At 40.1% G+C, this 26888-nt stretch overlaps 1 protein-coding gene across 2 annotated transcripts; it reads left to right on the top strand.

Annotated features, from left to right (window-relative positions):
- Positions 1–163: 163 nt before the first annotated feature.
- HCFC2 (host cell factor C2) lies at positions 164–21055 on the top strand. Of its 2 annotated transcripts, XM_075754293.1 has the most exons (16): positions 164–469; positions 2656–2804; positions 3193–3353; positions 4400–4608; positions 5117–5201; positions 6272–6375; positions 6962–7150; positions 8409–8594; positions 9012–9115; positions 10095–10257; positions 11903–12103; positions 13327–13397; positions 14642–14779; positions 16093–16278; positions 16752–17037; positions 18119–21055. In XM_075754293.1, exons 1-16 carry the CDS (start codon positions 304–306, stop codon positions 18142–18144), a joined length of 2424 nt encoding a protein of 807 aa, XP_075610408.1. In that variant the 5' UTR covers positions 164–303; the 3' UTR covers positions 18145–21055. The 2 variants fall into 2 exon arrangements, with proteins under 2 accessions (XP_075610408.1, XP_075610397.1); XM_075754282.1 differs by lacking the exon at positions 18119–21055 and having other exon boundaries at positions 16752–18108.
- Positions 21056–26888: the final 5833 nt, after the last annotated feature.

Below are 26888 nucleotides of genomic sequence, written 5' to 3'. Positions count from 1 at the left end.
GGCCTCCAAGTCCCCGCCCTGGCAGAGGACAAGACGCGGCTCCCTCGCTGCGCCTCTCAGCCGGCCCGCTTCGCCGAGGAGGAGCAGGCCAGCACCCAGCAGGCGATCGTCGCCTCCCCCGGGCACCGACGTGGAAGAGACCAGAAGTCGAGCTCCCCCTCAGGCGAAGGGTAACCGACGCCAGCGGGCACCCGCCCCGCCGCCATCACGTGACCGGCGGCAGCGCCCGCCGCCACCTGCCGCTCCCCCTTCCCCCGCCGGGCCTGCCCCGGCCGCGCAGTGCATTGTGGGAGTGTCGGTAAGATGGCGGCGGCCGCCGCTGGATTGAGCTGGAGGCGGGTGTCTTCCTTCACGGGGCCGGTGCCGCGCTCCCGCCACGGGCACCGCGCGGTCGCCATCCGCGAGCTGGTCATTATCTTCGGAGGCGGCAACGAGGGCATCGCCGATGAGCTGCACGTCTACAACACGGGTGCGCGGGGCGGGGCGGCGGGCGCGGCCCGCCGCGGGCGGGGGACAGGGAGCGCGCGGGGTGGGGTGGGGCGGGGCGGGGCCGGGGGCGCCCGGGGCTGTGAGGCGGGGGGGGCGGCGGGAAGGAGGAGCAGCGGTGGGGCTGTCACGTCTCTAGCCGCCGGTGGCGCCGGTCACCCGCCGCTGGGCACCTCACAGCGGGGAGCATCGCCCCCCCCCCCCCCCGAGCCTCCTGCCCTCTCTCGGGATTGCCCGCGGGGGGCTCGGCCGAGCCGCTGGCGCTGAGCGGGCGGCGGGCAGGCTGGCTGTCCCCGGGCTGGAAAGCTGCCTGGAGCCAAAATGGGGAGGGGGGGAGGCGGGAAATGCCCCTGGGCGAGGGGTCCTCCTGGGGTTGGGCTGTGCCCGGGCTGATGTTGTAGGGTTAACGTTCCTGTGGGGGGGGGGGGAAAGGAACTTGGAAAATCTCTTTTTGCGCCTCGCATCAGTTCTGCTTTCCGAGCCCCTCGCCGTGGCGTGCAGGGTCTCCCCTGGCAGCTCTGGGCTGAACGAGTGCAGACGGGATTAGCCCCCTCCAGTGTCCAGGTCCCCCTTCTTCCCTCTGGTGGCAGCTCGCGAGAGCCGAGCACGCTGACATGGAAACCTTGGTTAGCAAAGTGAACATGCTGGCACTGGGAGCCTTTCCAAACAGGAAGCTGCCCAAGACCGATTTTATTCGTGAGATATTAGATGCCTAAATAGTTACTGTACAGGATGCTGTATGAAGCTGGAAAACTTTTGTGTAATTTCAGAGCTTGGACAGAGATGGGAGAGTTAGGTGACTGATCTGTGCTGCTCAGTCAGCCACTGTTGGCTGCTTGAGCAACATAGCAAAAGCATGAAAGTGAGAGCATGTTAACTAGCCTTTTAACTTGCCAACTTTTAAGAATCATTAAAAAATTATTCTTATCATGCCCCACTCCCCTTCTTCCCCTTCCCCTCCCCCCCCCCAAAAAAAAAGGTGATGGTATTTTTACTCAGTGTTTTTGAGATAAAATCTGGATGCACAAACATGTTTTGGAGGTGGTTTGTTAAGAGGAAAATGCTTACTGTTAGAGTTCTTCTAAGCAGATTTTTCCACGGTAGCTTAAAGATCTGCTGTACACAATCACATTTTTGGGGGGAGAAAAAAACAAATTTATTGACCTTTCTGTTTTGATGACTAATGTAAAGAAAGCTTTCAAATGGTTGTTGTATCTCTCAGAATGGAGGTTCTGATAGGTGCCTTTTGAGTGAGTCTTAACATCACTTTTATTTTTCTGCCCAGAGTTTTTGGTAAAGGTGTTTCCCCTTTGCGGCAGTGACAAAAAGGATCATGACTCAGTTATTCCAGTTCCCAGATGGGTGTTTGGCTCAAACTGACCTTTTTTTTCTCTGGGAGCTAAGATACAGGGTTGTGACCCGGTCTGCCTGAGTTTGGGATGTCATCCATTGCTCTTGCTACGAGCATGATGACTTCCGAGGAGCTTGGATGCAGCGAGGGCATCTTCATCCCCTGCAGCAACATTGACTGGAAGCTTCTAATTTCACAGTTTTCCTCTTTGGGCTCATGCAAAAAGCTTAGGAAAAAGGAGACAGTATCTCCTGTAATTTTTTCATTCCAGAACAGTTTAAACACCAATATGCTGCTGCTGGATCAGGCAGTCTCAGTTGCTCGCTCTTGTCTCTGTGCCTCTTCTCTCCCATGTATCAGTGCAGTGCTCTGTAGATATCAACACTGGTCCCTGAACAGTGTAATTAGTTTTTCAATAGGGCTATTAAGTCCAGGCACACTGCCATGCTGCTATAGCTCTAATAATTCTGTTTCTAGAGCTAGCTCCCTCTGAGTTAGCATAGCTACCGCTTTTGTGTGGATCTGCGCTTATGTTCCTCATTAGCCTCTTTTTTGGCAAGTCTATTAAATTTCTGGGTGACCCTTGGTAACTGACTTAGTTACAGTGACCTCGTGTGCTCATTCATATATTGAGTAGCATTGGTTTGATAGACGTGCTTTTCCTTTTATTTAAAAAAAAAAGTTTTAATTCAATTGAAACTTAGTGTTAAACAAACAGCCCACTCACAGTTATCTACAGGTATAAAGCAGAGGTGTTTAAAAATACACTTTCCTTCTCAGTGTTTATTTTTTTTCTTTTTTCCTTTTCTCTGCTATAGTTACAAATCAGTGGTTCCTACCTGCTGTAAGGGGAGATATTCCTCCAGGCTGTGCAGCACATGGATTTGTTTGTGATGGTACCAGAATACTAGTTTTTGGAGGAATGGTTGAATATGGAAGATACAGTAATGATTTATATGAATTGCAGGTAGGAAATGTATGAAGATATTTCAGTTTTGAGGACTACTTTATCTATTTATGAACAAACACATTTTATATTACCAACTGCAGAGGAAAGTTAGATGAGCTTTGCTTTGCTCCAGGAAGAATACATTCTTTAAATAGATTCTGAAGATGGGGAAAAAATCTAAATAACTTTGAAAAAGAGACTTTCATCTAGTCTATATAAAGTATAAAATATTTAATGTTTTAGGAAGGTTAGCTCTTATGTGCCCTTTTAATGTATATCCTAAGAAAAGCCCAGCATTCCCTTAAAAATAATTCAGAAAATATGAGTGTTAATACTATCTGAATTGTGTTGACTATGAATGACTATAAATGAAGATATTTCTGAATCTATTTTTCTTGTCTTTAAGGCAAGTCGATGGCTCTGGAAAAAAGTAAAACCTCAAGCTCCTTCCACTGGATCACCACCTTGTCCTCGACTTGGCCACAGCTTTTCTTTATATGGTAACAAGTGCTATTTATTTGGTGGCCTGGCAAATGAAAGTGAGGATTCAAATAATAATGTTCCCAGGTATGCTGATTTGGTTTGAATTCAGTGTCTTTAAAAATAAATTACTTGTTATGACAGTGTTGAAGAGGGGCATTCTAGGGAGGCTGTCCTGTGTACCAAGTATTCACATTTGGATTATTTGTGTGGTGGAGGGGTTACGTGCTAAGGAGCTTAAATATTTCTTCTGCTAATCCCACAGTATTCTCAACTGACTGGCAGCTCTGACATTTTTGGAGGGAAACCTGAGTAGACTTTGGTATTTTTCCTAATATTTTGGGTGATATTTTTAAGAATGGCTTGTTTGTTAGACTTACTTAAATCAGCAACGTCTCATGAGTCATCAGGGAATTCACAATGAAAGTTTTCTCTATAATGTTGTGGAAAACAGTTATGAATTCACCTGGAAATTTTTTAAAGTAACAGTTCAAGTTGCCTTTATTATTGGAAAACAGTGCTATAATGCTGAAGTTTTATATCCACATTCACCTGCAGTTCAGCATGCTTATATCCACTGAGCTATAAACCTGCAATTTTAAGCTCAGTAAACAAGAGGTATCTGGTGTGAATGCCAAGATTCAAAGACCATTATCTAAAAATAGCTTGCTGATAGATTCAGCAACAAATAGCTAATTGTTGGCCAGCCTGAAGACATCAGAAAAGAAACAGCTTCTTTTCACCTTTCTTGCCTTAGAGTTGCAGAAATCTCTAACGTCCCATGTCATCATGTATTTCTCACAACTTTGCAGTTTATTCCAAGTATGTCCATATGTAGTGGTTTCTGCTAAGAATGTTTACCAATGTTGAATGTTTCTTTACTGTAATGCAGTGTATCAAGTATGATATGAAAGCATGTTTCCTTAGAGGCAACAAGGTACAATAGTTCATTTTTTGGTTTAAATCCATTTAGTTTTGGTAGTGTCCACAATGTTATGAAATGTTTTGAGATTTTAAAATTCTACACTCTCCCAAGACAGAAATCTGTAATACTTGGAAGGGGTCAGGGTTAAAAGCTGACTTGTAATCTTGCTTATAAGTGAATTTTTCATATTTTGACAATAATACTCTAGATATTTAAATGATTTCTATGAACTGGAGCTGCAACACGGTTCTGGCGTCGTTGGCTGGAGTATTCCTATGACCAAAGGGATCTTGCCGTCTCCCCGAGAATCTCACACAGCCATCATATACTGCAGAAAAGATCTGGGAAGTCCAAAGATGTATATTTTTGGAGGGATGTGTGGCTGTCGGCTTAATGATCTCTGGGAACTTGACATAGGTGAGTTGATTCGCCAGTAGAAGTCAGTGCAGGGGCCTTACTAGCTAAGAGGAAAAAATACAGAATATAATGATTAATGGCATGATGTGGTGCAGATATTATTGGGACTTACACCATAGTGTTAACCTTTTGTCATTTTTGGAATTAAATAGATACAGCATTGTTTGCATATATTATTCTCAGTGATTCTGGTTACAGGGTGAGATTGTTTCCTTAGAGCGCTTTAAAGACTGTCACTATGATAGCCAAGTTGAATAACCATAATGAAACTACAATGTATCTTTTTGATAAACTCATAAACAATTATTTTGTATTTCCTGTGAATTTTAAAAGAAGCTTTAAGTGCTTGCTATTGTGCCTTCTTTCTTAAAGTGGCCATCTTAAAAAGGTGAAATTTTGTTTTGTTGAATGTTAGAGGTATGATCCCTCCTAAAATCCAGGTAGTGAAATATACAATAACAAGTAAATATACAAGTTTTTTGATGGTTTTTATTCTTTTTTCTTTTAGAAACCATGACTTGGTCAAGACCAGAAACAAAGGGGACAGTACCACTTCCTCGCAGTCTCCATACGGCCAATGTAATAGGAAACAAGTATGTCTGTTGTTAAAAGCTCAACTCTAGAAAGGTACACCTAGTAGGAGAATGATGATGCTTATCCACTACTGCTCAGTATAAACCATCAGCCCTGTAGAGTACTTTTCTGCTTCTATTATCCTACCTCAGTGGAAATGAAAAAGTACCATTGTTAATTTAAGGGCATCAAACTGTCGGTGTTTCCATCCAGCAGGACAATCTGCCCAACCCACAAGCAGCTTTCCAGGTTTCTTAAGGCACCTTTGTGCATTCCGGGGCGGTCTCTGCTGGACCAGAGCTGGCTCTGTCAGGAGCCTACTTGAGTCCCTCTCTGTTTGTGACACAATGAACTAGCTACGCAAAGAAACTGCCCAAAGAGTAGAACTAGTTCTAGGCAAAACCATTCCACGTTTTTGTGGGCCATTTTTTCTGTAGTCTGCTCCTCATTACTTTGCTTCTTGCCAGTATGGTCTGTTTTGGCAGATAGCATTGATAAAATGGACTTTTAAACATGGATTTCAGTCCATTTTATATCAGTTTACAAGCTGGTGTGAGGAGAAAGAAGCAAGGGGGGAAGGAAGTGTGAAAGCTTTGTATCTTGCGATCCAACAGCTTAGCTTTTTAGTACTTACTTAAAATGTTTGTAGCCTGTGTTATGTTTTTAAATTTTGATATCTGACTTAGATACCAGCCTTCTAATTTTAGAATGGTTTATTGAGAGGTGTGCAGTAAAGGGTTGTAGAAATTCTGTGTAAATGTGTGATTTTTTTGAGAGTATTAGCAGTTTAGTGGTTTGTAAAAAAGGTACAGTATTAACTTCCGTTTCTGGGAAGTTGGTTGAGGAGTTTGGGGAGGTGTTGTTTGGTTGGGTTTTTTAATCAGTTAATTTACTCAGAATTTTCAGAAGGTAGATGTCTGTGACAGTACTTTCTAAAGAGAGTAGACACAAATAAACTGCTGTAAAACAGAACTGTAAAGCACTGGAAATTTTCTGTTTTGTCCTAGTTTGAGAGAGCACATGCAGCAGATCTGAATGTTAATTGGCTCTTCTTTTCTTTTTCCCTCTTCCCTCTTCTCCTATATTTCAGAATGTATGTTTTTGGTGGATGGGTTCCACAGTCAGCAGGAGGTGAAATTTCTGCTCATGATGGTGAATGGAAATGTACCGGTTCATTTTCTTATCTTAATTTGGGTTAGTGTTTCTATCTTTTTGGGAGTGGGCATTTTGAATTAATACTTTCTTAACAGAGTAGAATGAATATTTTAAAGATCCTGAGAAAAGTTTGAGGATACAATTCTAATCCTAGCTGACTAAAGAAGATGCCACTTTTTTACATCTTTCTTAAGAAGTGATTTTTGTAATTATTTTTCTTCGAACATTCAGCAGGTTTGCTGATGCAAATCTTTGTTAATACAACTTTAATACTAAGTAATATAAATACTTTTACTTAATTTATAGAACACCACAAGAGACAGATCCTGAAATGAGTTTTTTTCTAAATGTGATAGTACTATCCCTGAATGCTCAACTTCTGATCTTGTATTTGCCTGAGAGAGACAACCAGAGGTCAGAAAATTCATCCTGTATTAATTGATCGTATCTTGCAACTAATTGGAAAGCGACCTTCTCTTTGTAATATTGCAAATTTAAGTGCAATTGTCTTTAAAAACAGAGGTGATTTATTTTTATTTTCTCTGATCAGTTAAGTGTATTAACATCTGTTTTGTTTGTTTTGGAAAACATCTAGAAACTAAATTTTTTGAGTTTCATTTACTAGATACCACAGAATGGATAGGTCTGATCTCAGATTGCCAGGAGGACAAAAGTAACTTGTTACCAGGGCCAAGAGCAGGACACTGTGCTGTAGCAGTTGGCACTCGTCTGTATATCTGGAGTGGTAGAGATGGTTACAGAAAAGCTTGGAACAATCAAGTTTGCTGCAAAGATCTTTGGTACCTTGATACTGGTGAGTCAGAAATAAATAAAAGACTTGTACTATGTTCCATATTTTATTAACATATGGGAAGCTGGCATCGTTGATGATCAGAACATCTAAAGCTGTAGCAAACTCAAAGATTATTTAATTTTTAAAGGTTATTTAAATAAACCATGCTTCACTGTTGATTGTTTGAAGGCTACAGCTATAACTTAAACTGAAAAAATTAAGAAGGCTTGTTTAAAGCCCCTGAAATAACTTTGTGTCTAGATTCTGCATTGCATGCCATAGTCAGTAGATACAAGGTGCTAAAGGGTGTTTTACCTAAACTCGAGGTTCCTGGCCTCTCTTCTTAGTGATCTTTGGTGCTGCTACTTACTCTTTTTTACCAAACCTCTCCTTCTCTTGGGATCATTGCTGCTGCTGCTTCCTCATCTCTTGGACTGCAAAAAGATACTGTCAAATCTGAGAATGGACCAAATTGTTCCAAGGGCTGAAGGGAATTCTGGAGCACTAATCACTCATTAGTAGCTGGCTTGATGGCAGGACACTGAGATGGTATCAGGAGAGAGGGAACTAGAATAGTACTTTTGGGAGAGGGTTGTTGCCTACTCAAGCGGAAGTGTGAGAATCGTTACTGGAGATTTGTGAAACATTTAGGAGATCATGTTTTCTTTTGTTTTTCCTTTTTTTTTTTTTTTTTTAATTTTTATTTTCCTCAGGAAGGTGAGAAGATGAAAAAGAGTAGCAGGGGAGGGATGTGCTTGAGAGTGCAGCCTAGTCAGGCATCAGCGCAAGTGAGAGGAGCAGGTCGTTGGCATTGAATTGTGCCTAGGTTTCAGCCCCTGCAGAAGTTTGAGGGAAAGCTCACTTTAGCTACAGAGAGCAAGCAAAAAAGAAGCACAATCTTCTGTGAATCCTTTCCAGGAATATGTAAAGCTTTAGGAGCCAGAGAGCTGTGTGCAGCCTTTTAGGAAAGGACGAGGATCTCTTATCTCTGTAATACCTATAAGGAAGTACATACAACCCAAAGACTTACCGGCAGCAGAAGACCCATTAAAAAACAAAACAACAAAACTTCAGCATTTTTGAACACTCTAGAATGGCACTTTATAAATCTCTGACTTGATTTGCAACCTTTGACACCTGTTTCTTGTTGAGTATGGTATATATAGTACATCAGTGAAAAAGGAGCTATTGATTTTGCTTGCATTATATAGATATTTCTTAAACTGATAAAGGAGGGCAATTTCAAACATGCCATCTGTGTTTTATTGGTTTCTTGTAGAGAAACCTCCAGCACCATCACAGGTACAGCTGATTAGAGCTACAACCAACTCTTTTCAAGTGAAATGGGATGAAGTACCTACAGTTGAAGGATATCTTCTTCAATTACATGCTGACTCACCAGTGCCATCAGCGGCTGGAATACCTGGTACTGGGGTTCCTGAGACATCAGTGCTGAGTTCACAAGGTAATAGTCAGATCACATTACACTAATGTTTGTGCAAAGAGAGAGTAGAGGATTGCACAAGTAATTAATATGAGTTTGTTTTTTAAAAAATAATTTTGAGAGATCCTATTTCTTTGGTTATTTACAAAATGCATGCATTATAATTATGGAAAACTCAGCTTTAACTTGTCACTGTGGGTTTTGGCCAGCTATTTGAATATGAAGATATTTGTACAGTGCTGGGCACAATTTGAGAAAGGAAACAGTGAGGCAGGGATTTTATCTGACTGTTTCTCCATGCAGTTTCATTTCAGTCTTACAACCAAGTCTTCTTTCAGGTGACTTTGGGTCTCCCTCTTGCTTACTGGAATACATTCCAACCAACATAATATTAAATTTTATGTAACTGATTGGAATTTGCTTTTGTTTACCTGAAAGGTGGCTCTTCTGTACATCAAAGTCCACAATCATTGCCTAGTGTCCCTTATCCAGAAATGAAGGTGGATCATCCCAGCCAAACAAATAATGTCATTCCTAATAACGTAAGTGTGAACTGAAAAATGCCTAAGTGACAAAGCAGTGTGGGAAGCAACAGAACTGCCAAAACACTTTCTCAGTTTTAAAAGTCCCTGCGTACTTTTTAGGCCTTAGAAAAAGCCCCAAAATCAAAAACAAAACCAAAAAAAGGACACCTGCTGAAGGTGCATCGGTTGCATCAGTTTTCGTACATCCTTTTTACTTTTATGATTGACAGATAGTCTTTAAAGTCCTCTTCCTGGTAATGCAGAAAGGAAACTGCAATTGTATTGACTTCCAGAGTGCGAACTGGGAGCCTGCTACCAGTAGAAATACTGTTCATCCTCAAAATGTTGCTGCAATTACTGTGAGAGGCAACAAGGATAAGGCATACTCCTTCTTTGTTAGTGTTTGTACGCTAGTCTGCTTAGTTGTAGGTTCCTACTACAGTATAAACCCAATTATTATCTGTTCTGGTTGTGCAGTTGTACATGTTCTACTGTTTTGCGAATTTAAAAGAAAGGAGGAAGACTAACTCTGGCTAAAGGATCAAATTTTTAGAAGTTTAGACCTTTTCTTAATTGTGTAAGGCCTCAGATCTGTATGGGATCCATAACGTATCCTTGTAGAAAACACATGCAGAAGTACTATACATTTTACTAACAGTAGAAGTATCTTAGGTATGTGCCAGGAAAGCAAAGATTGAAAGCCTCTGTAATTGTGATTTTATTTTTTTTTTCCCCCATCCCCTCAAGTTCCCCAATAGTCTAAATGTATGCATCAATGAACTTCCATTAATAACACAAGAGTTTGAGTCTTTGCTTTATCATGGCTAAGATATGGTGGATTGTGAGGTTGGTTTCTTGTTTTAATTTAAAAAGTGCTAGGGGGATTTGTTGGAGGATTTTTGTTTGTTGTTTTTCAGCAAGGATTTTCATGCCATGTTTGCAACTGAAATTTCTGAACATTGCAGTTAAACATTAACAAATGTGTTGTTTTGGTTAGGTCCAAGTTTCCCTTTCATCCAACTCATTACTAAAAGTAGAAGGAAAAGAAAAGGTTGCAGCACCTGAAAACAAGATTACACAGGAGACTATGAGAAACCATGCAGATGCTACAGGATTCAAAGAATCAAATGCCCCTTCTCTTTTGCCTGTTTGTACATCAAGTAAGATGACTATAGAATAAAAATTAATGAAAAAGTGAGAGTTAAAATTCATCTCATAAACATAAAATAAGATTATTTCTGTCTTGCAATTTAAAATTATTTTAGAGGCCTTTGTAGTTTAAAAAACCCAACTTGTACTAGTTATTACTGTAGATATTTTTAGAAGATATGAGGAAAAATGACATCTTAAGTTGTTTGAAGTGTTGTAAGGGATATGAAATTCTCAATATATTCATTATTATGGTGGCAAATGTGTCTCAACATAAATAGCCATTTTTAATATCAAAGAATTGACTGACAGGGCTAGATTCATTTTACAACATTAAGGTGATAGTAACTGCAGGGTCTCTTTGATATTCCTTCTGTCTGTTAATAGTGAAAAGCTATTAGCCAATGTAAAATTTTAGGCAGCGTAGAGACGAGCATGTTTTTCTCTGACTGTAGAGGAAATAGAAGATGACCAGGCACCGATTTAGGCGTTTCACTGAAGTGCTTTAAGTTCTGTGTGGTGAATCCAGGCTCAATTACCTGATCTGTTTATATTTGACTTTCATGTAATTTACAGGTTGTTGGATTTTAATTTTCTTTACCACGTAATTTAAATATTGTGTAGGAATTTTGGATCTTAGTGCTAAGTGAGAAACAGGCTTCCACAGGTTAATCTTCAGTTGATTGTTATAAATCTATGATACTAATTTGTGTGGATACTTTATATTAGGATTTTTTCCCAAATTAATCCTTTTGTAACCAAATAGATATAGAATAGCAAGCTTAAAACAAATGAAATTGCTGTTTTAATATAACTCTTTACATATTTCTGTTTATGACCGTGCAGACAGACTCTTGTTAAGTTATTGCCACGGTTTAACCCAGCAGGCAGCTAAAACAACCACACAGCCATTCGCGCACTCCCCCCCCGCCCCGCATCAGTGGGATGGGGGAGAGAATTGGGGGGAAAAAAGTAAAACTCATGAGCTGAGATAAAGACAGTTTAATAGGACAGAAGAGGAAGACAATAATAATAACAACAATAATAATGATAAAAGAATATACAAACCAAGTGATGCACAGCACAGTTGCTCACCACCTGCAGACCACTGATGTCCAGCTAGTTCCCAAGCCAAGGTCCAAATCCCTGGCCAGCTTCCCCCAAGTTATATGCTGAGCATGACATCATATGGTATGGAATATCCCTTTGGCCAATTTGGGTCAGCTGCCCTGGCTGTGTCCCCTCGCAGCTTCTTGTGCACCCTCAGCCCTCGTTGGCAGAGCAGTCTGAGAAGTTGAAAAGTTTACCCCTTGTTTACCCCTTGACTTGGGGTAAACATTGCTTAGCAACAGCCGAAACATCAGTGTGTTATCAACATCATTCTCATCTGAAATCCAAAACACAGCACTATACCTGCTAGTGAGAAGAAAATGAACTCTATCCCAGCCAAAACCAGGACAGTTACATACCTAAAGAAAGCATTAGCAATTAATCTAATCAGATCCATTCTAACCTAAATCTGAGCTAAACTCTGGGTTTATATGAAACTAAAGCCAACCTCTGGCTTTATATGAAACTAAAGCCATTAGATCAAGTTGAGATTTTTTAGGTGCTATCAATATTGAATTCTGGTTAATATTTTCTTTTCTTCTTAAGGTCCTCAGACTTCAGCAAATGTAGGTGAATTACATGACTTGGACAAACGAACTGTAAATCCTGATGCTTCTGTATCCAGTACTGTCTCCAGCGCACAAACTATGGTAACCCAGCAGGCTGTTAAAACTGAATCATCAAGTACAAATGGGGCAGTTGTTAAAGATGAAACTTCACTAACAACATTCAATTCAAAATCTGAAGGTTTGAAATGTGTTTCACATACTGTATTTTGAGCCATATGTATCTAAGGCCATCAGAGTTCCTCTAGTGTGGTGGGATTCCCATCTTGACTAGTACCTGGGATTGAGATAGGGCTTTGGGCACTGAGGACCTTAGGCAGCCTGGATGATCTCTGCTATGATTTAAACATTTTTTAAAACCAGGATGTTCCTTTTATACATTTGTAAACCACTTTGTTTCCTTTAAGTGAAAAGTCCTTTAAATCTTCATTTATGCAGAAGCCCATTTTCTAAATAGCAGTGGCAGCCAGTTTTGGTGCCCATAGCACGTTTGCTCTCATTCAGTGATTGTCTGTTTATTTAGTCAGCAAAAGACTACAAATAGTAACCTTAGATGGTTTTGATTTTAAACAATTGACCTCCATAACAAGTATGGCCAGTTCATGGGGCCAGCTCACCACTAGTCAAATTTGGTGACCTCTTCGCAGTCTGCTTGAAATATCCAAAATAAGCAGCAATGCAGAAACTAAACATAGTGGTAGTTTTTCAAGTTTTGTTTGTAGTGATTACCAATAGTCTGTGCTTGCTGTTGTTTTGAGTGTTAAATAAAGAACTGTATTCTATTATTGACGCTATGTGAGCAGTGTAATTTTTACCCCAGTATTGTATTTTAAAAGCAAAAACCAGAAACACAAGTATAGAATACTAATATCCCCTTGAGTTGCTTATGTGCTTTGATTTAATCTTTTTTTAAGATTCCACTTTAAAATTAATAAATGTTTTTTCCCATTTGTTAGGATTGTTTAAAGATTAACTGCTTATGTTCAGAATTCAGACTGTATTGATGTCAGAAACAATGCATTCAAATTAAGATTTCATGCTTAGTCTAAGCATACAATATCATCAGTATGTGCCTCAATCTGGTATTTAGATTATTTGTTCGCAAATATTTCATATCGATTTCATAATTCTGTCACTTTTTAGGATTTTCTGAGTCCTGCCTTCTGTTTGTAATATCTGTAGCAGCCTGCAATGCCAGGCTCTTACAATTGTTCTGTGAATGTGACGCAAGCCAAAGTTAGTTGTTCATGTTATAAATAGAACTGCATGCAAAAGAAGTCTGAGACACAGTTTTGCAACAAATACTTGTAAATGGCTATTGAGGTCAACTTTCATAACTCTGTGGACTTTGTGTTAAAAAGCTTAAGTGATATGAAGAATTTAAATCTAACTTTTTGTTTCTAGCTGCTGAAACTGCTTATATCATGCCTTCAACAAAGGTCAATACTGGACAGACAAATGATTCACACTCCTCTGTAAGTCTGAAAAAGTATAATCAAATTGCTGCATTTATTGTTCTGTTGATTAGTTGTAAGGGCTCTTCTGTTTTCCTTTAATAGTATCTGAATAAAAAGCAATGTATATTTAGGGCTTGAAGTGAATAATACAGGGGTAAACATTTCTGTTGTAAAACTAATTGCATTGTGTGGGTGTGATTTGAGTCTAAGTAGCAGTTGTGTAGTTGGGAGGAGATCCAAGTATGTGTTTCAGCTGTTGAGTCATTTTTATCGACTGGCACAGTGGAATGGTCTCTCTGCTGCATGATGTGCAAATGTAAAATGTTTTTCTGTATGCACAACTGAATTTAAAATGAAGTATGTATTGCATCAGACTAGTGTTAGCTGCTGATCTATAGGTTTGAAACGTAACTAAACTGACATCTTGATGTTTTTCCCTAGAGGAGATGGGGACTGGCTATGCAAGCTGTAAATACTGCCTGAAAAAGTAAATGCTTCCTATTTCACCTGCTTACAACTTAATGCACAAAACCAAGGTGCCACTGTTGCCACCAAAAGAGAGGAGCTAAGGATGGGAAGAAGCAGCTGCTACTAAAGAGTTGCGGTGCTTTTGCCAAGAGCAGCTGCCACTGCAGCCCCTTTTCCATGCTAGCAGGATCATGGCCTGTCCGTGCTGGGCACGCTGACAGTGCAAGCACCCTCCCCGGTGCCTGGAGACAAGCAAGAAAGATGGTTTGTCTTTCTGGGTCAGTCAGGAACAGTTCCCATGCCCTCCACCACCATCGCCCCATGCCACAGCAGAGGCCCTCTTCTCAGCTGCAAGCGAGTTCAGCAGCGGCTTGAAAGAGAGGGAGTATGTTTGGGGCTGAGGTATAGCTCAGTCCCAGGTAGAGCTACTGATGTTTGATCACGTTGTGGAACTTCTTGACCTCTGAGTGAAATTAACTCACAACTACATGCTGCTACAGACACCTAGTTCTACAGCTATAAACTTCTTCCCCTCCTCCCTGTTTAAACTAGAATGTCAGAGGTGACATCCCAACTGTTTAATTTTTTTTTTAAATGATGGACTGTGTCTAAGTCAATGTGTAAGAACCAGTTGGTTTCGAAGAGTATTTTAATAATATATGCTATTCATTTGAAGTATAAGAAAGCAACACTGGTATAAAAGGGGGTTGTCTCTTACATATACTAGTCTTAACATTTTTTTTACCTTACATTGAAGTACGGGTAGTCTGCATAACGTGTTCTTCAAATACTAGAAAACTCCACAAAGACAGACGGCACCGGTGAAAACAAAAGACCGGCAGTGGTATGATGTTGGAATTTTTAAGAACAACAGCGCTGTGGTGAGCCAGTTCTACTTGCTGCCAGAAGAAACACTGAGCACCTCTAACAAGGTAGCCGCTAATTCTTCTCTGACATAACTTGCACATACGTATTTTGGAATCTGTTGCTTATGTGGTGGACAACAAAATGCAGGATTTTCTGATACTGGAGCAGGATCTGGTGCTTACAGGAGTCTTGTATTTTGTGACCAGTAGTTCCTCGTGTATTTTGCTGGCCTTTTTTTACTATTTCCTAAACCAGATGAGTTCTCTTCTGTTGTTTTTCTATGATAATATGGAACATCTTATTTTGCTATTGCTAATTATTTTCATATTTCTATTTTTAGCCTTAGGGAAAAAAATTAGAGAACTCTCAAACCAGTAAAAATTCTTAAAAACTAAAAAACCCACAGTGTTTTAATATGTTATTTCAGTACAGCATTGAAATGTTTCAATCAAAGTTTCTTCTCTGTTTCCAGAATCTTTGCTTACAAATTAAAGATACTAACAAGACATAGGCTAGGCTGTTCAAAAGGACTAGATATGGAACTGTAGTGGGTTTTGCATTAGATTTCTCTAAGTTAATGTTGTTGCACATCTAGTTTATATAAGAAAAAGCTATACCTGTGAAACTTGCAAAAATGTTGTAGTTTTGATGTCCTAGCGAACCAGAAACAAAAACAATGGGTGTATGTTTCCTTGAGACAGAAACAGAAGAACAGAACACTTTCTTTGAATGCACTTCATTATAAATATTACACAAAGAGTGTAGTACATTTTACAGTGTTTACATTGATTGTGATTTCTCATGTTATTCAGAAGGAAAATAGTTCCATTGGAAGTTTCAAGGATGCATCAATGTATATTTTAAACATGGAAGTACAGTAGCACATAATGTTTCAGAAACCTGTTTGTTACTAACTTAGAGTGTTTTTCTTTAAAAACATTTTGATTACCTACACATCAAATTGCAACTCCTAGCTATAGGAATAACTGGGTTTGATTTTTTTTTTTTTTTTTTTAAGGACAGAAGAGTCTGCTAATTAAATCATAAGCTATACAGTTGGAAATACTACTTTGCTCTTACTTTCCCAAGTAAAAATAACCAAGAGGTGCAGTTCAATTTAAATGACTGAAAAATAGGGGATTTTTTTTTTTTGTTAGAAATGTATTCTCATACTGCATCTTAAATCACATGTTTTGAGGTGAGCGAGTGCCAGTCAGAACCTTTTTGTAAATTCTGATTTAAGTACAAAAGTATTAGATAGATTTTCAGTTTCAATTAAACTTAGAAATCTCAGTTTATCACTACCTACTTTAAACACAATCAGCCTAAAACATATAGAATATTTTAAAAATTAACACAAATGTTGTTTTATTTTCAGATGGAAAGTGCAGATGTACCAGACTACAGGTTACTTAAGAAACAGGATCTTTTTCCAGGCACAGTGTACAGGTTCAGAGTTGCTGCAATTAACGGCTGTGGTGTTGGGCCTTTCAGTAAAATCAGTGAATTCAAGACTTGTATTCCAGGTTTTCCAGGAGCTCCTTCAACAGTCAAAATCACCAAGGTGAGAAATATAGGTAATTCTAGTTCTGATGTATAAAATTCTGGTCACAAGCTTAATCTCAGCTTGGGTTTAGTTGGTTTGTTGTTGGGGTTTTTTTCAAGTTAAAATTGTCATATAAAATAGTGTCAAATGGTTACTTGGTTAATTCTGCTCAATGTAATTTTCTTTAAGGAATTAGCTATAAAGAATTATTTGAAGACCTAATGATCATGTTACCACATACACATCTTAATCATCTGATAGTTTCCTCGTGATTTTTCTTTCAGCATTCTTAAACCTATAGAGGTTTATCATGCTTTTTAAAAAAAAGTCAAAAGACACATCCTTACCTTCAATGTTAGGTTAGAATTTTCAGATGATGTTTAGAGGTTTTTTGTATTTTTATGGGGTTTTTTATATATATATAATTTTATATATATATATTTATTTACTGGTTACCTACATACTATCACATTTTCTCCCATTTTCTTCAGAGTGTAGACTGTATTCATCTTTCTTGGGAGCCTCCTGCTTCACCTTCTGGAAATATTTTAGAATATTCTGCCTACTTAGCAATCCGTTCCGCACAATTACAGGAAAATCCAAGTCAGCTTGTATTTATGAGAATATACTGTGGTCTTAAAACATCATGTACAGTGACTGCTGCCCAGCTTTCAAATGCTCATGTTGATTACACTTCCCGTCCTGCGATAGTGTTCAGAATTTCTGCAAAGAATGAGAGAGGATACGGCCCAGCCACGCAAGTTCGATGGCTTCAAGGTAAAGTCAACGCCAGATGCAGCATTTAAATGGGCTGTAGATGTGACGGAGAAAATGGTGTAACCAATGCTTTTCTCAGCAGTGCGTGTGAAGTTCTTGAAATGTTTTGTTCCTTACAGAAGTTTTAAGAAAATTTAGTTGTTGAATTTGGCATAATGTTTTAAAAAAAAATTTTTATATTTCTCAAGCAAAGACAAGCAAGTACTGAAATGTGGGTTATTGAGTCTTACCCAGTCCCTGAAATAATAAAAGCCTAGTAAGCTTCTGATTTCCCCAGGTTTCGCTTTGGCTCAAAACTTTTTCATTCTAATAAGAAGTAATCTAGTTATGTGCGTGAGTTTTTAATCAGTTGTTTTGGTTTCTTTTCCAATCTTTCCCCCCTCCTTATTAGAAATGTTTTTTGTAAGGTGCATTTTTGTGATGCATATACACTTTAAAGTCTGTATTGCAGCCAGAAGAGGTTTTGTCATCTTGTCCCTGCGCTTGAATTTGTGCAGCTTTGTGATGAGTTGGGGATGGGAGTGGATCCACTGAAAATAAAGATTAGTTTTTAGCCTGATGAGTTCTGGCGCACCTTTCAAGCGAGCCAATCCAGAGGCTCAAAACAAGAAGGTTTGCTGGTGTCTCCTGTTAATCCCACTCCTTCTCCTTTCTGGCTTAGCTTTCCGCTAGTTGGGAGCTGCCTTTGCTCAGCAAGGGGCCCTGTGAGCATGGAGGAAGGTTAGGAAGGGCAGAGTGGGGGGAGTGTGCCCACACCCCCTCGGGGAGCAGTGAACTGTTGTATGGGTTTAGCAGACCTCAGTTTGAGGGCCGTGATCCACGGCGTGTGGTTGAAAGCGAACTGTTGAATACGCCGCTGCTTTTTTTTTTAACATGTATTGCCCTAAGGTGGAAAGCAACAATGAAGAAGTTGTCTTTCATAATGTGTCATCTTCCGATGCTGTTTTAATCCCTTAATTGGCAAGGGGTTTGACCATGATGTGTATCCCAGAACTCTGAAACAACTGTTGTTTGAAAGTGTTTGATGATGTACGCGATGTGAAATTATGAAATGTTTAACAATGTCTCCTTCTTTTTGCAGATATGAAAACGTCAAGCTCAAAGTAGAAACAACATAATAAATGTCAAATTTCGAATGTAGTGTTTAATGTAACTCTTGTACTATTTGTAAATGCTACAAATATTTTATTTTTGCATTGTTTTTATCTTAAAAATATATAACCTTTTTTACATTTGAAACATGAGCGTTATACAGCCTTGCTCAGGTATGAGTACCATATAGAAACTATATTGAAGGTGGTGGGGTGGAGGACCACGCTCTATCCAGTAGCTCTTTTTGGTAGTGATAGTTAAAATGTAAAAAACCACACTGTTTCAAATTAAAAGTTAATAAAGAAAGAAAAAATTGGCACATGCAGTAGTATTTGAGGTGGAGTCCCCATGATTGCTACAGATCTTGCCTAGATAATTCATAAGATTTGGTATATCAGCAAATTATGTTTGGTTTTAGTTCCTTATACCACATTCTTCATTGTGGTGCCTGAGTACAAGGCAAAAATTTCCAGTTATTATATAGTAACTTAAAATGTATAAATATTTTAATATATACTTTTTTGTAAAGAAATGATTTTTCTACTATTTGTAACAAATATCTTAATCTCGAAAGATATCCCCTGAAGATTTAAAAGGAAAAAGATAAACTTAGTAATTTCTCTTATTACAAAAAACATAAATTCATTGTAAATGCACTACTAATATTTAGAATTATCCTTTTGTAGTTGTATAAATCTTAAACTTGTAAATACCAATGTTTACAAGAGACCTTTCTGGTCTTGTATTAAAACTTCCATGAAATTCATTCTCTTTATTTTAAATCCATATGCTTTGCTTTTAGCATATGCTTGCTTTTTGCACTAATAATAACTTACCTCATTCCTGTGTTTGTAATCACTTGGGTTGCTTCCATAATGTTTCTGTAAAACTTCAATCTGAAAATTTTAACCAAAGTTTAGAATACATGGTAAGCAATTTTGCACATATTATATGGCAACTTTCAACATATTTATTCCAGTTAATCTTCTTAAGTGCTTGTTTGCTTTACCAGTATATTCTACCAATCGAGTTCAGTATCTCCCTTTTACTATGCATCATTTTACATTAACTTGCTAGCTGATAAATTCAACAAGCATTACTTCTAGGAATAGGTTGATCCATTCCTGTGCTAAAAGAAAAAAAAGTGTTCACAGTCGTGAAATAAAGGTAAACGTTTTAAATGCTATTTATGTATCTATATATAAACCTTGTTTACCAAAGTGTAGAGGAAGATGGCTGAGTCAGACAAGGTCACTAGGTGAGTAGATTGAGGCACCTAAATAAGATATATTTTAAAATAAAATCTAAATTATTTACTGTGCAATGAAGTTTATACTTTGCACTTTAATTTTGCCCCAAAAGACTGTACATCAAGGTAGAATTTCTTGCCTCTGCCACTTAAATTTGTCTTAAGAGCGTTTGTAAATATATAAACTAAAATAAATGACGTGCCTGGTTTGGTGGGAGAAGTATCGCTAAAATGTTAGAGACTTAACAGCCCAAGTATCCCAGAGCAGATTTAATAGCCAAGTTTTAGCTACCCTGAAGGCAGGGTTGTAATGGAAGTGCTGATACAGCCTTAATTATTGCATCACGTGCTATAATAGCATATAAAAAGTGCTGGGGACCATAAATTGCTGTAATAGTGTTAATTGTGGCACAGGAGTAATACAGGTGGTTTTACTCCAGAGAAAAATCTTGTGTTTATGACAATGACAGATATCCCAGATTCACTTTAAACAGTGTTTATAGTATGAATGTATAGGATTTTTCCTGAAGTTAACTGGCTTTAAAATATTTGTGGTTTAATGGTCCATTTCATCAGGTATGATCTCACTACCAATACTGTCTGATAAATAAAATACCATACACATGAACTGTTAACTAGAAGAATAGAAGTTGGTTTTTCTTAATAGTACTGTGAAAGAAGCCTTTAGAGAAAACACTTGTGGCTTTGATTGTGTTGGTTGATAGCTGTGATTGTAGAGTTGTTATTTAAGAATAAAATCTGTTGGGTATGTCTGGGTGGAGTTTTTTTGCACTTGGTTTCACATGCTTTGCACAATTTCTTTTTCAGTGGGTATGTCACAACTTACCAAAGGGTAAAACTGTGGCGTTTTCAATGAAAGTGTAATTTCCTTGTAAGTGTGCTTTCTTCAGCTGACTTGACATGAGATGTCACTTTCTCTTCTTTGTCCAAGTTGGGTGACGTTGAATAGTGATCATACGCAAATCTTCAGTTCCTCATGGTTTTACTTTAAAAATGAAATTGTGGTACACGCTGTAAAATACACTTTGTGGTCTGTTTTTAGAACTGTATTTATAACATCCAAATCCCACCTGTTTGCCTATTGACTAGATATCAGACAAATATTGACTGTTTGATTTCTAAATTTGTTTGGAAGACTGTTGGCATCAGCTCTTTGAGAATCTGTGTTTTCCATTTATTTTATATATGGCTAAAGGACATGTAACAGAAGCTGAAATCTATCAGATGCCAGTATCCGTATTGTGGAAATGTCTAGGTTTACTCCACTCCTTAGGCAAGTTGTGACTGTGTAAGCGTAGGACAGTCGTGCCAGCTATGGCAGACGCTGCTACAGCTTCACCTTCAGAATGTTCTTGTGAAAGTGGAAATGAACAATAACCTACACTTTGTGTTTTCAAAGTAATTATAGCAATATCTTTTTGAATGTAGTTTGGAGTAGAGCACATGATCATGCCATAAACTCTGAAGATCTCATAAGTATTACTGTAGTTATCTGACATTTCAGGATAGCGAATTTGACGTGCACTTCGTCTTACAGCCTGTTACTTAATGACCTCTACAAGGAAACTGACATTTTGTACAATTCAAGTTGATCAGTCTTATTTCGAAGCATTGTTTGTTCTTTGTAATAAAGTGGTTGTCCTATCAGACGCACTGAAGTCTGTGTCTGCTTTTTCAAAGGTGTACATGTACAAACTTCAGTTTTCTGCCGTTCTTTAGAAAAGGGGATGATACAGAGAAGAGAGTGAGTATATTTGTCGGGGGGGGGGGGGGGGGGGGGGGGCGGGTAATGATAAGGATTGTAATACTGAGTATTACTTGTTCATAACAATAATTTCCCGAGCTACTTCTTGGTTACCCCATGGGGTTTTTTTTCTTTGTTGAAGTTCCCTGGTTTCCCTACTCAGCCTTCTGCAGCTGCTGTGCTCTCACCACTGCTCTGCCCCTTTCCATGCCTTTGTGCCACCCAGCTCACTGGCTGCGGCCTCTGAAATGAAATTTTGAAATGACTTCCCCTGCCTATATGGCTGTTGCCTTGCTGCTGTTCAAAATGGGCAACAAAGAGTTTGGTGTATTGCCTTGTTACCGTTTGTTAAAAGGACAGGCTGTGAGTGAGCACTTCGTGTGCTCAGAAGGCTTCTGGCCCTCGAGGATGGGAAGCGTGCACGTGTCCAACTCTGCTCAAAATGTCTGTCTTGGGGCAAGTTGCTAAATTTTTATGGCAGTTGGCTATAGGGACCTTATATAAGTAACACGTTTCTAGAAGCACGGGAGCAGAGAGGAGCTCTGCTAAAAGGTCTACAGAACTGTTTCTACACCTCTTTAACAGATTTCACATTAGAGCAAAAAGCTGCTCCAAATTGATTCCTTCTTTGTGTTCCCAACTATTGTAATACAGTAACTCGTCTTATTTTCAATTATTTGTGATCCTTACATTAGTGGAAAACAAATGGGGAAAACTTAATCACTGAAGAATTCCCTCACTGTGCCTTTTTCTTTCTGTTAATAAGATTCTCAGAGTAGGAGTTTTTCTCCCTTTAAGGCAGACTTGAATTTGCTGTATGAATTTATCTTTAAAACAACTAATATTTTTTTTTCCTGATGTATTTTTCTAACATTTTCTAGCAAGCTAAAGGCCAGAGCTTTTCTTCTGTGGCTTCCAGTTCTGACACTGAAGCATTTCCAGATTCCCAGGGCAGGGTGAAGCACAAACTGCTGGCGTTGCGTTAGCAGTTAATATGTTGTTCCTCTTCTTAGTGGCTGTGAAAAACTTCGTTTTGGTGCATTTTCCATTGATGTGAAGCTAAGTGGAAGATCCCTTTTATTAGAATTTCCAGAAGTTAGTTGAAAGTAGCAGGAAAATGAGCTTAAACTGGATCTTCTTGCTCGCTGGATGAGTCTTGAGGATACTGCACCTCCAGTGCTTACTCCAGAGAGAGGAAAGCCCTTGGCGGGTGGTGGGGGCAGGCTGGGCACACAGCTAGATCCCCGCGTAAGGGAACGGTGTCTGGTCTCAGCTAGAGAATTTCTCTCCTGCACCTGCAGGCCCCTGCTGGGGCCTTGGGGCAGGCCTGGTTTGGGAAACACACTGCGATAAAATATCACAGCCTAGGCCCAGGGGGTGTCGCCTGGCCCAAGGATGAGGGATAGGGCAGCATATGTGAGGCTGAACCCTCCCGTCTTCCTCAAACTAAGGGGCGTTGCTTGAATCCACTTAGAAACAGTCTCTGGCAAATGCTGCTCCTGGTCTGGGTCTGGGGGGGAGCCCCAGCTGTGAACAGCACGGGTGCCCAGGGCTGTGGGGCTCCGTGCTGGAGACACGGCCCCTCTGCCCCCTTCTCCCTCCCTTGCCTTGCCTGCACACCCCCCAGTCAAGCGCACAAGCCATCCTTTGGCCGTGCTGCTAGTGACGGTAGTGGGAATTGCCACACAGAGAAAAAGAATGGATAAGGGGAGACTCATGTCTGGAAGGCTGAGGCAGAGGGATGCCGATGTGGTTTAGGCACTCAGTTTGAACTGTGTGACTTTGCTCTGCTGTGCTCACCAGCTCAGCAAAGAGGCAGAAGCAGCGGAGCACAAGAAAGGGGGGGGGGCTGGGCTGCATGGGTGGGAGAGGGGGAAGGAAGAGGAGGGCTGGGATGGGAGGAAGACCCCAGAGATCTCTGTGAGCCAGTGGGCCAATTTGTCTAACCCCGTCCATATGTGCCTAGCGTTAGGTCCTGAAAATCTGGCAGCTAAAAAGGTGGTAAGTGGCTCCTTGGTCTGTTCCCAAAATCCTTCAAAAGCCTGAAGTACTACTTGTTGAATTTAGAGCCCTGCCAATAAAACAAAAAAAAAATCATCTACCAAATTGGGGCTGGGCTTAGTTTGCTGTCATTGTTTTACTGAGGGGTTCTTGCCTCTCACAAGCATCTGCTTTTAATACATGACATAATTGCTAAGTTGGTACAGCAGCTCCTTGAAATGAAAATTAAGGCTCAGATATGGTATCTTCAAAGAGAAAGAGATGAAGCATTTCATTGTGTCCCAACTGGTAAGTAGTGTTGAGAGCGCTATTTCTGTATCTGATGAAATTAGAAAATACTGCTATCCACACATGGAAGTTATCAATATACAATTATTTCCAAGTGACTCTTAAAAGAGGCACGCTGGGTACATGCTGTCTGAGGAGGTTCAAAGTCACCAGTTCCTTGTTTTTTTTCTTTGCATCCTCTTTTTTTGTTTGCATTCTCTCATTTAAATGTTTTTTTTGTCAGGGACTTCTAACTACCTTTTAGGATACCCACCTCTTTCTCATATGCAGTGCTGATGATTCTCCTTGAGCAGGAAGTTTTTTGGTACAAGTAGTAGCTTGCAACTTTGAGCAGCATTAAGTACCCCAAATTTTTCTTTTTAGTAGCAGCTTTGTAATTATTTCTTCATTACACTTTGCCCAAGTAGGGAGGAGACTTTTCTATGTTGACTTTATATGCTGTCCACTCCAGAAGGAAAATGTTCAGACCGTGGGAGCAGCTCTCTAAAATGACTGTCTTGAAAAAAAAGACTTGAAACTTCAATCTAACAGGTTGAGGTTTCACCTACTTACGTTACAGCACAAATGTTTTAGTATAAATGCAGACTACTTATGTAGTTATTCAAAGATTAATTACTGAGATCTGTTTCTCGTATTTGTGCTGCCGTTCGAAGGTTAGGAATATGAAGTTGCTGTAGAAAGCTGCTGCTGAGCCATCTGAAGCAACATGGGTGCTGTCAAGCCAGACAAGACAAAATTGCAAGTTATTGTCAGTATTTCTTTTTCTGGCGAGTACAGAACTTGATCCCACTGCATCCACTTGAGACGTTTTGGACAAGTTTCAGCTGCCCGGCTTGTACAACGTGGCTGGTGCTGCTGGTTTTGAATAGAGTAAGAGCAGACTTGTCCTCTGATGCAGCGTTCCCCAGACCCTGCGGTCTCCACATTCCTGTCCCAAAGTGACAGAGCCCGTTTCCCCATAGCAGAAATGCTTTCCAACAGCTAGAGGTGAGATTTCGGATCCTTTTCCTTCTCCCTCAGTGCTTAACTTTTCCTACCGGCTGGCTCCTGCTCACCAGGCTGCTTTTCCTGGTGCGTTACGTTACACAGGGAGCTCGGGCATCTGGGTGGGTTTGGATTTCATGGCCGGGGCCAGGGAGTCGGACGCTGCAGAAACAAACCTGTTGCATCCCCAAGTCCTTTAAATCTGCGCTATGCTCTTCTTGCCAGAGATAGGAGTAAAGTTCTGATGGGGCTGATTATCTGGCTTTGCACAGGGCGTAGACAGGAGTAAAACTAGTATGTATTCCTCCTAACTTGCTGTTGCATAAAGCAGTGACCATGTTGTAGCTGCAGTTGTATTTTGAGTGACACAGCACTTACTTACTTATATCTGGACTGCGAGTCTCAGGTGTGCTGTTGGAAGTTGCTTTTATTTGCTGTTTCTGTGTCCTTTTGGGTGGGAGATGCTCTCATCATCCCAGTCGTGTCATTTCAGATAGATTCCCTGCCCTTATTTACCCAATTATTTTGTTGATTTTAAAAAAGGGTCTTCTGTAGTTTTGCCTCGTTTCTGCCACGCTAAAGACACACTTAAAGCAAATACATCTAAGAAAGTGGGTTTCTGCTGTAGTTGTGACTGCACAAGCTGCAGCCAGTGGCTATGCCCCTGCCCTACTCTCAGTTTGGGGAGTGCTGGGTTCGGAGGCAGGGCAGGGAACTGCTTTAAGTTGTAAACATCCCCTTTTTTTGTTCTTTTATTGTGTGCACTGAAGATGCACAGTGACAACAGCTTAGGAGCAGCAGGAAAATGCTTTAGTCACTGTTACCCCAAGAGCAGGGGAGGACTCATGCTGTGCCCACGCATTTCTGAACAAAAGCGGTCTGACCCTAAGCAGGACCAAAAACCTGGACTGATTCTAACCAGGGGTAAATTGCTGATAAAACTTTGTTTGCAATGCACTGTCATTTGTTAGCCAGAAACTGTGGTTTGTAAGCCAGAAACCAAACCCTTTCAGGCAGCTCTGTCCTAAAAGGCAACTGCTGTCTCTGATGCTGTACAGGCTGGACCAGATTAAGGCACGCACAGATCAGATCAGCAGCCTGGAGGATGCTCCTTTGCCCAGCAGATTTAAACCCTCAATAGTTTTCTTTCATACAAGAGCAAGTCAGGTACCATTGCTCCTGATAGATGGATCCCCTGGCCCAGTGTGCTGCAATAAGATATTCCAGGAAATGACCCTGGCAATTTGCCTGGAAAATTTCCTAAACCAGCATAGCCGACTCCCTGCAAGCTGCTGTGCAGCACTGCCCGGCCTCTCCCCCTGCCTCCCCAGCCATACTTGGAGACAGCAATTTCATAAAGGCAGTGGTGCAGCTGACACCAATTTGGAAACATATTGTGCATAGGAGCAAACTGCCCTGGCTCCCAAGAGCATTTGGCCTTAGACGTCATCGCAAGCTGAACTGGCACTGAGCTTCTAGAGAGCTTTCCCTTAAATTTTTACATACTGAGGGTCAGAGGTGACGTCGCAGTCCATTATCATGCCGATTTCACAAATCAATAGGTAAACAGATGAATATTCGGTTGCTTTAGCAGAATTTTTTCAGCCTTTTGAAAGGTGGAAGTGTTAACGGTTATGCCAACAGCATCTCTTACTGTCAAAGAGGAGAAATTGGTCCGTGTTTTCAACGAGGTACAAGTCCTAAACTGTACCACAGCCAAAAGGCATCCTTCCACCACTCTTTTCACCAAGCCAATTTGAAAGAAGAACGTAAGAGTAACCATTATCCACATTATCAATATTTAACTTCTTCCTATAGGACTGCTCAGGCCCTATATAAAATATAGTTTCCCCATAGCATTATTCATCTTAGAATCCACATACAGCAGGGTATTTTTTCATCTATAAACATAGGAAAATCCACTTCAAATTTAAGTGAAAAACTTCCTTTCCTCTAACTTTACTCAGTACAAAACAAAACAAGTCTAGCCTGCACCATTGGGGAATGCAGTGACTTAAGAGCAAGTTGTCTTATTGCTGTAACTATAACTGAAATAGCGAGTCTATGTGACTTAACTAGAACATTAATCACATTCAAAGCTCTGCAAAATGAATAACTTTATAGCTATAAGCAAGGCTGCTGCCAGCTTTTATCATGACAGCAAGGTGCTGGGGAAAATACTGGTCCTTGGCTCTCCCCTTTGCTCTCCGTGTTGCTTTGCACTGAGGAATCTCCTGTGCATGTGCAGTTGCCCATATGCTTCCTCTCCTGCCAAAGGCAAGAGAAATCACCTATATATGCTTACAACATGTTAACGAGCATCATCTTGAAGCTCTGCAATAGGGACCATCTACTAATCTGACATATTCACAGTGTATCCAGGGTGCAGTTCAAAGAAGATGGCTAGCTGAAGTACAGCCCACGTAATTCAGACTGATTTTTAGCTACAGGCAGATAAGCACAGGTCAGGAG

This window comes from Balearica regulorum, chromosome 1, assembly GCF_011004875.1.
Source record: "Balearica regulorum gibbericeps isolate bBalReg1 chromosome 1, bBalReg1.pri, whole genome shotgun sequence".
Classification (NCBI taxonomy): domain Eukaryota; kingdom Metazoa; phylum Chordata; class Aves; order Gruiformes; family Gruidae; genus Balearica; species Balearica regulorum.
This window is presented reverse-complemented; position numbering and strand designations above follow the sequence as displayed.